This window comes from Thunnus albacares, chromosome 3, assembly GCF_914725855.1.
Source record: "Thunnus albacares chromosome 3, fThuAlb1.1, whole genome shotgun sequence".
Taxonomy (NCBI): Eukaryota; Metazoa; Chordata; class Actinopteri; order Scombriformes; family Scombridae; genus Thunnus; species Thunnus albacares.
This window is the reverse complement of record NC_058108.1, coordinates 36,751,103-36,765,496: the sequence shown is the minus strand read 5'-3', so window position 1 is coordinate 36,765,496 and position 14,394 is coordinate 36,751,103. Positions and strand designations below refer to the sequence as shown.

At 37.9% G+C, this 14,394-nt stretch overlaps 1 protein-coding gene across 3 annotated transcripts; it reads right to left on the bottom strand.

Annotated features, from left to right (window-relative positions):
* Positions 1–676: 676 nt before the first annotated feature.
* On the bottom strand, positions 677–14,356 carry tbce (tubulin folding cofactor E). 3 transcript variants are annotated; one of them, XM_044342663.1, is made up of 17 exons: positions 14,249–14,356; positions 13,884–14,010; positions 12,951–13,035; positions 12,539–12,703; positions 11,304–11,389; positions 10,449–10,548; positions 10,252–10,354; positions 8,431–8,507; positions 8,251–8,343; positions 6,985–7,049; positions 6,779–6,843; positions 6,039–6,191; positions 4,711–4,849; positions 4,050–4,118; positions 3,790–3,849; positions 3,529–3,620; positions 677–2,523 (listed from the first exon to the last, which is right to left on the bottom strand). In XM_044342663.1, exons 2-17 carry the CDS (start codon positions 13,996–13,998, stop codon positions 2,428–2,430), a joined length of 1,563 nt encoding a protein of 520 aa, XP_044198598.1. In that variant the 5' UTR covers positions 13,999–14,010; positions 14,249–14,356; the 3' UTR covers positions 677–2,427. The 3 variants fall into 3 exon arrangements, with proteins under 3 accessions (XP_044198598.1, XP_044198612.1, XP_044198602.1); XM_044342677.1 differs by having other exon boundaries at positions 13,884–14,007; positions 14,249–14,337; XM_044342667.1 differs by having other exon boundaries at positions 13,884–14,064; positions 14,249–14,330.
* Positions 14,357–14,394: the final 38 nt, after the last annotated feature.

Sequence of the window (14,394 nt, the reverse complement as noted above, 5' to 3'; positions counted from 1 at the left end):
TTGACAATATGACATATATTATTTTCACCAACCAACATCTTCACAGTGTAACATGTGAAGAAATAATTTCAGTTTTTAATGCACAAAATCTTTACTTTCTGCCTGAAAGACAGTGATGTTGTGGTTTAGTCGAATATTGTGAGGATTTTGCAAATAAATGTGTTGCAGCTGAAAGATTATTGACAATATTATTAACTTTTCTGATAATAAAATCTGAGCTGCTGTATTTAAGACTTACAGACACCAAAGCTTGTGCTGAAAACCCTGCTGCTGCCGCCATCTAGTGGTTGTAAAGTTCATCTTAACACATTGACATTAATGATGTTTGCAGTCAGAACATTCAGCCTGACAGACTTGAAGTTAAATAAATGATCAAACAACAGGAAACGATCAGAGACGACATGTTTCACTGACAGATTTCTTATAAATCATTTGAACGTCATGTTTCTCACCTTTCAAAGTGAAGAGAAAAAGAAATGTGCTGCTGATCTGAGTCCTTAAAAGTATGTTTTTTTTTGCTGATTACTGATTTTTCTATCAGATTTTCACTGCATTAATTTGCAAAGAGATATCCGTGTCTGTCTCAGCTTTGTAGAGTTGATATACAGCAGCTACATGTCATATCTGTTGTTAAAGCACCACTGAGTTGTGTAAAACAAGCACAAATACACACCTACACACATCATCTTCAACTTTATTGATTCATTCATTTTACATCTGTACTCGTCTGACCACAAAGTGATGGATTTAGCTCGCATAGCTAGCTTTAGCTTTAGATTAGAACGTTACCGCGGTGATGGATGCGATACAGTTTCTGTATTAACCTTTGCAAACACTTCAGAAAAGCTAGTAAGTGGATATTTGTGTGAATATTGGAGATGTGCGTCTCTGTCACTGAAGCTGATACGTATCTCGACGTGTCGCCAACGATCTGATACATTAAAATACATATGAAGCGAATATCAATACGATACGAGTCACCTCTATTGTGATGCAGCGCGATTTGACACTATGAAAAATGATGCTATGCTATTCAGTATAGCACAGAGAGTCGGATTTTATTTCTTAAGCGTACAGCAAATCATAAATTAACTAAAAAAAGTGCCATTTTTATTTCACATATCTGTTTCTCTTGTACTGCAGTAAGCATCACATTTATGCTGCTTCTTTTTGACCTCTGAATAAACACCTTTCACAAACAGCCTCTAACACAAGTCCTTTGTATTATAGTGTTCTCTGCCTCCAGTTTACAATTACTGTCAAATAGTTTAATAATCTTCTTGCGGAACAATAAATCTAGAGCTCGAGTTGGCGGTGCACCAGTTAGCTGTAGCATGTTAGCGTGCTTGAGAAACAGTTTAGAGAGAAGGAATCGATCTAAATAATCAAATTATTGGTCACATTTCTGAATAATAAAGGCACAGGGCCTCTACTAATAATTATATATGAATGAATCAGTGTTTACTGATGCAAAGATGTTTGAAACGTGTCGCCAAATCATCACAAATTGTATCCGGTGCACAATCTTTTTTTTTAATCGGAGCAACTGCATCGTGAACGTTTATGCCGGTGCACTGATGCAAATCGGTGAATCTTCCCATCCGTAGTGAATATTAGGAGATAAACAGCAGACAGAAAACCATGTCGACAACATGACGGAAATATGACATTTCTGTTAGTTTCATGTGTTGATGTGAGGAAGGTTACAGTCTCATCATCATCATCGCTCCACACAGATCTGATGTTTTCAGCTCTTCAGTGACGTTTGATTCATGTACGTCATCATTTATTCACTCAGTCTGTTTACATCTGATTTTTTTATCCAAATAAAGCATTAAAATGTCTGTGTAATATTCAGACTTTCTGGTTGTTTCCACTCAAGTTTTTCATGCACAAAGTGAAAATAAGCATAAAAACAGATGGATGGAAACACAGTTATTGACTCTGATGTCTCTCGGGTGACGTCTGTCTAACAGTGTGTTCCTCATTAATGGTAATAACTGGTAACTAAAATAATAACAAGGCACTCCTGTGTCACGGCTCAGACTGAATCTGCCGTCAAACACTTTCAAACTTAACTGAACAAACATAAACCAAAGCAAACAGTCATAAGTTAGGCGTGAAAGGTCTGTTTGTTAATTTATTAAATGACTGATTTTAAAGCGTCAGGAAATTTCTATATGTGATTCTAAGTGAAGTCCTGAAGGAAAGTGATAAATTATTCTGTGTTTGCAGTTTTGAAGTCTTAAGCGTGTCAGTAAATCCAGTCATCAGTCATTTAGACGTTTCGACTGCAGCCTCTGCAGTGAATCCAGCTCTCGGTGAGTCTGTGTTTCCTCCACAGCAGGAACACAGATGGAAAACGTCAGTCTAACTGGAAGCCTCTGTGCCGTCTCTGCTGTGTGGACCAGACTGTTGCCGCTCGGGTCAGGACCAGCGGACCAACACCTGGTCTCCGTCCTCTATGGAGTAAAACTGCAGAGTCTTCAGGTCGCTGTCGATCTCGAACTCTGTCCCGACCATCTACGGAGAAAGAAACATACAACCGTCAACAGAGTCTATGAGAAATCTCATCTGAACCGTCTCATTGTTGAAGGTCTTTTAATTTATTTTAATTTAATTTAATTTTCCTTCTTGTTTAAAGAAAAAATGTCTTTCTGGAAATATCAGAAATGTTCTTTTTTTGTCTCAGCTGGCTAGAGGGGCGTGTCGGTGTCTGTGTTTGATTGACAGCAGCAGGGAGGCGTGTCGGTGTCTGTGTTTGATTGACAGCAGCAGGGAGGCGTGTCCGTGTCTGTTTAATTGACAGCAGCAGGAGGGCGTGTCGGTGTCCGTGTTTGATTGACAGCAGCAGGGAGGCGTGTCGGTGTCTGTGTTTGATTGACAGCAGCAGGGAGGCGTGTCGGTGTCTGTTTGATTGACAGCAGCAGGGGGCGTGTCGGTGTCTGTGTTTGATTGACAGCAGCAGGGAGGTGTGTCGGTGTCTGTGTTTGATTGACAGCAGATGGCGGGCTACCAGTGTTACACCGTATGAACAGTGGACAGACAGCGTGTCTCTAACAGGGATTTTGAGGAGCAACGACCAAACCAGCATCTAACAGGTCTGACGTGACATTTACAGGTATGTTTCCCTGTTTAATGTGCTGCAGCTGAGCAGCTAATTAGCTATCTAACTGCTAACTGACGTTAGCGGTGCACTTTTCCCTGGTGAATGTTTGTTCGGTGGCTCATTCAACAAGCTGCAGGACAAGACGTGTTCATGTTTGTAAGTTAGATCAGAAGGAGACTTTAGCAGGAAGCTAATGTGGGTTGTTGTTCAGAGACTGTTGCTCTTGTGTAGCAGGATGCTATCAGGCTCAGTGTGACTGTCTGATGATAGAACGACACATTATCACTTTATGAAAAGATTTGATTTTCTGTATTAAAAGTGGTTTACAGAGCAGATCCGTTGCTGTAGGAGACAAAACGAAGGCAGTTTAATTTCTATTGCAGCATGTTAGTGTAATAGTGATGCAGTGCAGGTGTTACCTTGGGGCTGGTGTAGGTGAGCTTCAGATTTGCTGCAGGGACCTTCAGCAGTCTGTACAGGAGTCCCTTCACCTTCTGAACAACCATGGAGGCTGCAGAGGAGACCACACTCTGTTTAACTCAACTGGACATTGTTTCATATTTGTTTCATTTGGAAAGTTTGTTCAGCCTTCGTCTCTGCATCGACAGAGACGAAGGCTGCTGGTTGGAGAACAGTCAGCTCAGTTAATCTCAACGAAGTGTTAGCTAGCTTCTCTTTACCTGGAAGTTTCTTCTCAATCGGCTTCCGGTCGGGGTCGTCAGGAAACACAAACATAATCTCTGGAGGGAAAAAAGATCAGCGTTCAGAAATCAGACATCTATTTCTGAGAGTATTTTATTATTAAAGCATCTGAACTGTGATTTAAGAAAAGAGTTAAAAATCTGACTCCGCAGGTAACATCTGACCTTCATGACCTGCGTATATCACCTGCATACATTAGCCAATCAGAGAGCAGATAGCAGAAGGAGGTGGGACTAACTTAACAGCTGATTCTTGAGAGCAAACGGCTGCGGCTTCTTCAGCTCGCCTTCCTCCGGAGCTCCATATTCTGAAAAACAGGAGACGACGACCTTCATCAGCACCCATCAGTTAAAGTGGCGATAATTTTCATCACTACGAGCGACGCCTTTCATACTACATGTCGTCATTTGATATATTATTATGAAAATGATTAATTACAGCTGTTTACAGAATACAATTTAATACCTGTTACACAACCACAGTATGAAAGTATGATGAAGAACCAGCAGAGACAATATGGCCTAAAATTATTGATTATTCCTCAACTATTTTGATATAAATATGACTTTGTTGGAAATAAGTGTTTTCATTTAACATGTTGTACTTGAATTTTTGTTTTTGTGTCTGTAATCCATAAATAAATAATATCATATATCATATAATTAATAATTTTAGCCATTTTTAAACAAAAATGTACAAAAAAATTCTCTGGTTGCAGCTTCTTCATGTTTTTGTTTCTATATTATTGTAAATTTCACTGTAAATCTTTATGAAATTATATAATTAAAACCTTCTGAGAAACTGCTTTTGAAGACCTGCAGATAAACTGTATTGATCGCTCCGGTAAACCATCGACCAATCAGCTGACCCGATGCTGTGGGGAAGTGGGAGTGACTTACTGTCGATGAGGCTCAGGTAACGAGGGTGCTGACAGGTGAACTGGGTGCCGGTCTGACTCCGCCCCCCCGCCTTCAGCCATTCTTCTCCGAACAACTTGATGTAGTCGAGCTCCGCCCCCCTCCTGTCCTCAGCGTGGATCTGATGGTAACCATGGCAACAGGTCAGCTCAATCACACACACACGCTGATACACTCACACTAATATCAAAATGTAAAAATACTCCATTACAAGTAAAATCCTACTAAAGTAAAAGTACATAAGTATTATGAGCTTGATGTAGTTAAAGTATTGCAGTAAAAGTACATAAGTATTATGAGCTTGATGTAGTTAAAGTATTGCAGTAAAAGTACATAAGTATTATGAGCTTGATGTAGTTAAAGTATTGCAGTAAAAGTACATAAGTATTATGAGCTTGATGTAGTTAAAGTATTGCAGTAAAAGTACATAAGTATTATGAGCTTGATGTAGTTAAAGTATTGCAGTAAAAGTACATAAGTATTATGAGCTTGATGTAGTTAAAGTATTGCAGTAAAAGTACATAAGTATTATGAGCTTGATGTAGTTAAAGTATTGCAGTAAAAGTACATAAGTATTATGAGCTTGATGTAGTTAAAGTATTGCAGTAAAAGTAGTGGTTTGGTCCCTCTGACTGATATATTATTATATATGACATCATTAGATTATTACTAGTGAAGCATCAGTGTTAGAGCAGCATGTTACTGTTGTAGCTGCTGGAGGTGGAGCTAGTTTACACTACTTTATATACAGTTAGCTAGTTTAGTCCAGTGGTTCCCAACCTAGGGGTCGGGCCCCTCCAAAGGGTCAGCAGATAAATCTGAGGGGTGGTGAGATGATTAATGGGAGAGGAAAGAAGAAAAAACAAAGTTCTGATACACAAATCTGTTTTCAGTTTTTGGACTTTTTCTCTAATCTTTGATTTTTGCTGAAATATTGGATCATTTGAACATTTATTGAAATGAAAGCATGTGAGAGGTTTAGAGAGAAAAATCACTATTTGGTGGAGCTGTTAACAACTCATAGACATGTGAAATGTGACCCCGACTACACACTGCTTTTTGTAAGACGTCAAAAGCCAAAAAGGTTGGAAACCACTGGTTTCATCTTTAACAATGTGTTGTATTTTAAAAGCTTGTTATATTATCCATTGTGTCAAATCTTCATCTGAAAAGTAACTAAAGCTGTCAAATAAATGTAGTGGAGTAGAAAGTACAATATTTCCCTCTGAAATGTAGAAAGTAGCATCACATGGAAATACTCCAGTAAAGTACAGTACTCGAGTAATGACACACATGCAGGTTTAACTCACCTCGCAGCCGTTGAGGAGGACCAGTTGTCCCAGTTTAGCGATGAGCAGCTGATTGGCTGTTCTGGTGTTTCCGTCGCTGCTCACCAGCCGGTTACTGCGACACGAAAACTGGACCAAACTGGGCAACTTGGCCAGCTCGTCCACCACACACCACTGAGAGAGAGAGAGACACTAAATTATTGGTATATAGACTATAAAACTGATATACAGCAGATATTATATGATGCTCACAATGTGTTAATACCAGAAAATGTACAAAACATGTTTGAAATGAGAGCTGATATCATCTTAAAAAAAGAAAACCAGACCAGAACAGATGTTTTTACAGAAAACATGTTTTTCTGTTAAAGAAGTGAATTTATGGAACAAATGTGAGTCCTGGAACCACATCATCCCAGTCCTTAAAGAGCTCCACTGGCTTCCTGTCTCCTACTGGTTCAACTACAAAGCTCTTCACCAACTGACCCCCATATCTCACAGATACCAACCCTCTCGGTCCCTCAGATCCACCTCTTATTGTTTTCCAACCCTCAGAGGATCTTTCTACAAACAGTTAAATAATCAGCAGAAGAAGAAAGTCTGGATTAAACAGTTATTTGTCCAGATCCAGACCAGAGTCCACCTTATGACCAACACCTTATACACGACTTATGTTCTTTACAAACTCTGACGGGCCGCGTAACATGAGGCGCCGGCCTGGATTCGGCCCGCGGGCCATGAGTTTGACGCTGTCCACTGACCTCGGTGATGTTGTTGTGGTCCAGGTTGAGAATCTTCAGAGCAGGAAACGAGGCTGTTTGAGATCCTGCAGAACAAAGACCATCAACAGCTGGTTCAGTATTTATTCTTCTGTCATATAATGAAACTGATTCAGTGTATTGCAGTAGTGAAGTAGATGTTAAACACAAGTGATCGTTGATGTTTTGGTTGTGAAATGTTAATTTACCAGCAGGAACGTCATCAAATCTAATGACAGACAGTCCAGTGTTGGACATGTTCAGCTGCTCCAGTCTGAAAACAAATAAACAAGTTTCACTGTCAAACAAACAAACTGAAACAAACATTTCAGTGATGTTGGCAGCAAATAATGAACATTTTCTTTATTTACAGCATCATTCTGTTCATGAAATATTAAAAAATACACTCAGTTTACTGTCATATGTGACAAAGAAGCAGCAAAATCCTCAAACTGGAGAATGTTGTTTTACTTAACGACTGAAACAACTAATACATTATTAAAATGACACCAGACGTGACTGAAGTTGTTTACTGTGTGCCAGCTGGTGGTTTGATGCAGGAGAACAGCACGGAAACACTGGATCTTTTACTGTTTATCATTTATAATCAGCATACAAACAGTTAATAAGTTGCAAGTTAAGCATAATGTACATTTCCACTGATTTAATTTAATAGATTCAACTATATAATCATCAGTCACTGTGGGTGAATGTGTGTTAGTGTCACAAGGTGGCAGCAGCTACATCTGAAGTACTACATGGGACTGAATCTTCCACAGTCACTGGTAACCTTAATAAAACACTTTGAAAACAGAAAACAAGCAGGTTTTGTACTAAAATGTGAGCAAATATACTCATCAAACAGAGGGAATCTGAAATAAAGTAATGTCTCTAATATAAGCCTGCTGCCAATAAAGGCCTGCTGCCCTCTGCAGATGAGGTAGATGAAGGCCTCTATTAGAGGAAATACGGTAAATGTTTATTCATGTATTAGTCAACAACTGGAACTCCTCTAACTCCTGTAACTCTATAATAATATAAAATATGTCTTAGCAGGAGACCAGAGACAGACTGGGACAAAAAAAAAAAAAAAAAAAAAAAACAGCCCTGGGAGGATGCTGCTGTTGCCCTGACGACGGTCTTGTTTTTGTATAATGGTGCTCAAGCAGCCTGCACACTGGGATTCTCCTGATGGCCAGTCGGACTCTGCAGGAGTCAAATACTGCTTATATGACTATACATTATAGTGATATAAACCATTTGTTACATCTATGTGAGCTGCTTCTAGATGCTAAATACAGGGACTTACAGTAAAGTGTTGCCCTGATCAGTATTCAAGAGATTCAGCAGCTGATATTTGTTTGTTTTGATAAATATTCTCTAGATTTAGAACCGATTAAAGAACTGATCAAACATTTGACAGAGAGCTCTACTGAGCTGAAACATATCTTCAGATCAGCAGGTGTTTACTGTACCTGGGCAGAGCGGCTAGACTGAGCACGCTGTCCTGGACTAACGGGTTACTGGACAGATTCAGATTCTTCAGAGACTGCAGGACTCCGACCGGCCTGTAAGACATCACACACACATACATCAGGACTTCCTGTCAGGACACCAGACTGAAGACCAGACTGGGAGGAGGGATGAACTGGTACCTCTGCAGCTCTGTGATGTTGTTCTCTTCCACACACAGATCCTCCAGCTGTGGCCACATGGGGGCGCAATCCAGGACCTGGACCAAGAACAACGGAGAAACATCAATGAGAGAAGAGTCTTAAACAGACCTTTAAGTGATTTCACTTTTATGTCAAAAGTTCTAAAGAGATATTTTTCTTAAAAACAAATTAAAAAAATATACATATAAAATATTTTATGTTTTTAAATGTTTATTGTTTTAAAGGTTTTATTTTTTATGCCGTAATATGGAACAGAAGGAAATGAAGGCAAGATTTTATAAATATTGTGTATAAATATAAATACATGCTTTATATGCTTAATAAATATATATTTCCATACACCCAATAAATAAATATGTGCTAATATATATATATATATATATATATATATATATATATATATATATATATATATATATATATATACATATATTACTACATATTTTTATTCCTCATTATGTATATATATATATGTATATGTTTAACTACTACTAATGTAAATATTCATGTTTATATTAAGGTTTTATATATTTATTAGTTATATAGTTTTTATATACTGTATTTAACATTTGTAAATGATAAATAATAAATTAATACATAAACATAAAATTAGAATAAACAATGGCACTAAAAATATTTACTTTAATGTAAATGTGTTATATATTCATTTGTATTATTATTATATAAATTATGTTTTTGTAGATATATAACAAATATTCCATTAAGCTACATAAATAAATAAATAAGTACAAATATGTATAAATAATGGTAATGTAAATATTCATGTTTAAATAAAGGTTTTATATATTGATTCAGAGTTGGTGAATTTATAACATGATCAATTATAAATTAATAAACATACAATTTGAATGAACACTTGTAATATACATATGTATTTTTAACATTATTTACATTATAACATTATTATTATTATTTATTTGTATAATATGTCATTTATGTTTCTATATGTAAATATTGTATTTATATTATATTTAGGATGAGTAAATATTCCAGTACGCTACATATATAAATACATAAATAGACTGTACAACCTCTGACAGCAGAGAAATGTGACTGTAAATTATTAGGGTCCTCGCCCTTTGTTTTTCATGTGTTTGTTTGTTTCTTTCTTTCTTTATTATTACGCCACTTAAACCCTAAATTTGACCCCCTAAACATGCTCAAAAACTCACCAAATTTGGCACACACATCAGGCCTGGTGAAAAATTAAAAATTAAATAAAATGTAAAAAATTAACCCCTAACGTGCCAAAATGTGCTCTCTAGCGCCACCTATGTAACTAAAATGGCTGCCACAGCCCGTAGGAATGTCGTAGAGAGATCAAACCAAAACTCAATTATTCGTCTCATCAAGACCTACAAATCATACACTGACACCCCTGACCTAAATCCAACAGGAAGTCCGCAATTAGCCTTTCAAAATAAGACTTTGCCCCAATTTTGGCCCCCGAACAAATGCTATCTCCTCCGAGGGCGTTAACGGTATCGGCTTCAAACTTTAATAGTTGACTTATGACACTATGCTGAAAAAAATATGTTAAAAACTTTGTAATAACTTGAACGGTATGGATTTTATAAGCCCTGAAAGTTGCAGTCCCACATCACCCTTACAATGTAAACCAATGGGGAGGCAATCTATGGGCATGAACTTTGTGTCAAACAGAAGCTTCTGACGTCTAAACTATAAGTCTGACCGCTTTCAAACCTGTATCAATGGATTCACCACAAAATTTCCTACAGGTGAACAGGTGAAGACAGACTGCTGGTCTGTTACAAGTACCTGAGACCAGGTGAGCTGGCAGCCAATGAGAGCGAGGACTTTAAGGCTGCAGAAGGCCTGACAGTGAGCCGAGGGGTCAGAGGGCAAACGCAGTCTGTTGTAGCTGAAAACAGACCAACGGATGAAACGTTAAGTAGAAGAAGAGAAACAATTTTAAAAAAAAAACACTTGATGATGTTTCCTGCAGGAGTCTGAACCTGAGCTGAAGTCCCTCCAGCTGTTCCAGCTGCTGCGCGATGGCCGCCACGTCCTCCCAGCAGCACAACAGCGTCCGACTCAGGTCCAACCACCGCACGCCTGATCGCTGCTGTTAAGGCGTCACTCACACGACTAACTATTCAATCACAAACTGATCGATTTATTTTCAGAATAAAAGTACAGAACTGTTATTTTCTTCATTTATATTAATGTATATCATCTTATAATAAAAATATAATATAAAAACAATATTAATAAATCCAATAATTATACAAATTATGATTAAACTGATCATCATGTTTTTTATAATAATGTAAGAAAGAAAGAAAATATTTCTTTATAAATCTTCAAAATAAAAGTCACATTAAAAGCACCAAAAAAAAAAACCACATAAATGGCTACATTATAATGATCTACACCTAAAATCAACCTGAATTTCCTTGATAAAGACCCGATATTTTACCATAAATAATGTTATGATGTTAAATAATGATGTAAAAACTTCAAACTACTATTTTAAATGTCAACGATAAACCTTTAAAATCAATAAATGGTTTTATTTCCATGTTTTGTACAAAGAGCGCTGCTGTGATGATCACTGCTAGCATGTTTTTAGTTCAATTATCTAAAAATAAAAACTGATTAAATCATTTTTTTTTACTCAGCCCTGAGTCGTGTCTGCAGGCAGCATGTATGTCGCCTGACAGGCAAAGCCCAGGGCAAAACATAGCAATAATAACGACTGAAGGCAACTCAGATGAATATATTAATATTTGGATCAACTCAGAGCTTCTGTCATGGAGGAGAAGCGTCTCGAGCAGATGTGACCCTGAGAGTCTGCGTGATAAAGATACCGGGAGTTGTTCTCCGGATGTCTCCGCTCGCTCCGGGTCCGTTCACCTCACGGCGACTCAGCAGCACCGACGGAAGACTCTCGAAACTGTAGAGACAACAAACAGTTCATTTAACACCTGTTTCATGATCAAACCGTCCAAAATATGAAACTAGGATGGAATTTTACAGGTGTTTTATTATTTTAATCACATTTTTTCAGCACTTTGTTAAATTGATCTGGACCCAGATAAACAGAAAACTGATGAATAAACTTCTCTTCTTGTCCACAGCTTGTCTCACGTTGACATCCAGCCACCGCATATATATTTCATATATAATCATTTATAACTAACATTACTACGTTCAGCAGGCAAGAGGAAATATTTAAGACTTCCTGTTATCCTCTAATCAGTGTCTCACTGCCAAGACGACTGATAGATCACATGTTCATTTATCTCAGTACGTTTCATTGAGATAATAAAGTTTGTTCATTTCGGACCATACCGCTAAAGTATTCCCTTTTTTAAGAATATATGATGTGATTTATTCATAAATTATGAAAAAAAATGTTCAAGTGAAAACATTTATTCATTCAACATAAAAACTAAAAAAAAAATACAATCATGAAATCCAAAAACACATCAACATAAATAAATAAATAAAACATCAAAATACAAAGACAACGTTGTAGCTGAAGTAACGATGTCGTTACAGATTGAATTATTGATCTGTGACTGTGTTTGACTTCTATCAGCTCCTCTCACTGTTGAAAACTGTTCCAACATGGAACTACTGGACACATTATTCACTTTTTTTTTTGGACTTTTTAAGACCTGCAGATATCTTGAAAAATGCAAAAATGATTGGATAGGAAATGAATCTGCAACTATGATTTTTAAGGAAAAAATAAAAAAATGATAGTTTGAGGCTCTTAAATGTGAGAATTTGCTGCTTTTCCATGTTTTACTTTAAAGTAAACTGAATATCTTTGAATTGTGAGCTGTCACTAAACGAGTTATTTGATGACATCATCGTGTTTTTAATAGACCAAATAATTCAAAGATTCATCAAAAAATAATCAAGATTCATAGATCAGAATGAAATTAATCATTAGTTGCAGCCACAAAAAGCCCGACTCTGACTCTGACTCTGACTGTGACTCTTTGCAGTTGTCTGAACATAAAGAAGGAGAGACGTGTGAATATTAAAACATTACAACAATCACACCTGACTGAGCCTCTAGTTCACATCGTACCTTCGCTCTTTGATCCTCCCCCACTCCAGCGTCTTGGAGGCGATGGAGATCTCCTCGCTCAGCACCTCCTCCGTGTCCATCTGGTAAACCTGTCGCACGGCGGTCAGGAAGTCCACGCCGAAGCTCACCTTCGCCGGGCGGACGAAGGAGCCGCCTTTAGGGTGTCTGAGAGAGTCGAGAGAAAAGGACTCTTCATTGTGTGCTCAGCTGAGACTATTTATCTGTCTGAACAATATTCAAAAACCCTGAGAAAAAGAAGTTTTCATTTTAAACCACTGAGCATTAAGAGAACGTCTTTTTAGGCTTTAAATCCTCACGAGACTACAGATACAGAACTACACAGTCCAGCTGGTGAGTTGCTGATAATCAGCTGATGTTCAGATGGTAGTTTGACGTCGCTGACGAGGATTACCTGCATGTGAAGTACAGAACTCCTTCGTGGCTGCCATCATGTTTTCCTCTCTCAGGATCGTCCCACTCCACGCCGAGCCACAGCCCTGACACACAAACCTCGTTACTGCACAGCTTCAGCAGCCACATGTACAGAAGAATGTCCTACTGTCTCCCAATACGGTCTCTTACTACCTCAGACCCTATTGAACCAATATCTAGACTCAACAATACAGATTATTATTATTACTACCATATATAGCTGAGTGTCATCTCTGTAATTATGGAAATTGATGTTGTGATTTCTAATAATATAGCTGAGTGATAACATATACAGACTGAAAGGAACCGGGCCTGAGATTGAGCCCTGTGGGACACCACATGTCAGGTCTGTTTTATTGGAGGAGTGGTCGTCCGTGGCCACAAAGAATTGTCAACCAGTTTAGTAAAACCTGAACCATTTAAGAACTGTGAGAGACTGACTCAGTGTTTATATATATATATATAATATATATATATATTATAAACTACAGTATCGAATGCAGCACTGAGATCTAACAGGTCAAACAGAGAGAGATTCTTCTCATCAGTGTTCATTCACTACTTTGACTAGAGACCATAGAACATATTTTTACTATATTTACGACATTTCACATTTTAATTGTACTTTTTTATTTATATAGTTATATTATCTATCTTTCATAAAGGTGGTATTTTTCTCTTTACCTTCTATTTTTTGACTGTTATGCACCACAACACCAAGGAAAATACTAGTATGTGTGAACCTGGTTGGAAATAAACCTGATTCTGATTCTGAATGTAGCGGAGTGGAAGTATAATTAGTGAAAACTGAGGAATAACGGGGAATAATGAGAAATAACGGGGAATAATGAGAAATAATGAGGAATAATGAGGAATAATGAGGGATAACAAATGAGTGTCGCTCCGGTCTGACCTGTAGTCGGTGGCACCGGACCCACGTACCGCACCGTGGCCAGCTCCTCGCCGCAGGACACCCGCCTGCCCACTGCGTCCTCCGGCACCTCCGGCTCCGTCTGGTCGGTTCCCATCGAACCGGCCTGCTGGTTTCAGAAACCAGAGAGACTCACAGTTCACACGGGGATCAGTCTCTGAGGCTGCAGAGACTTTTATCAGCTAACATCGTTTCATTGTTTGTTGTTTGTGTTAAATTAAAGAAACATTTCGTATCGTCAGAGAATATCGATAGCTTTGATCAATTAATTTATTCCACTCGCCCCCGAAAGTGACAAAATACATGTATGTTATTATCTGAAATGAATAAATAACTGTTAAATGTACCTGTGACGTTTCTAACTGTCGCCGTTTGTTAGCATCTAAGCTAACTCCCGAACCAAAACATTTGACAGCCCTGATTCACCGGAAGCGACACATTTCAACGATGCACATATTTCCCGTAACACCGTTCCTCCCCGGTTGGCAAAATT

Excerpts from the sequence above, each read along its gene's own strand:
- tbce (XM_044342663.1), bottom strand. The coding sequence starts at position 13,998 with ATGGGAACCGACCAGACGGAGCCGGAGGTGCCGGAGGACGCAGTGGGC. Across the intron at positions 8,508-10,251 it reads GCCAGCTCACCTGGTCTCAG|GTCCTGGATTGCGCCCCCAT; the intron begins GTACTTGTAACA and ends TTCTTGGTCCAG. Across the intron at positions 6,192-6,778 it reads ACCACAACAACATCACCGAG|TGGTGTGTGGTGGACGAGCT; the intron begins GTCAGTGGACAG and ends TCTCTCTCTCAG.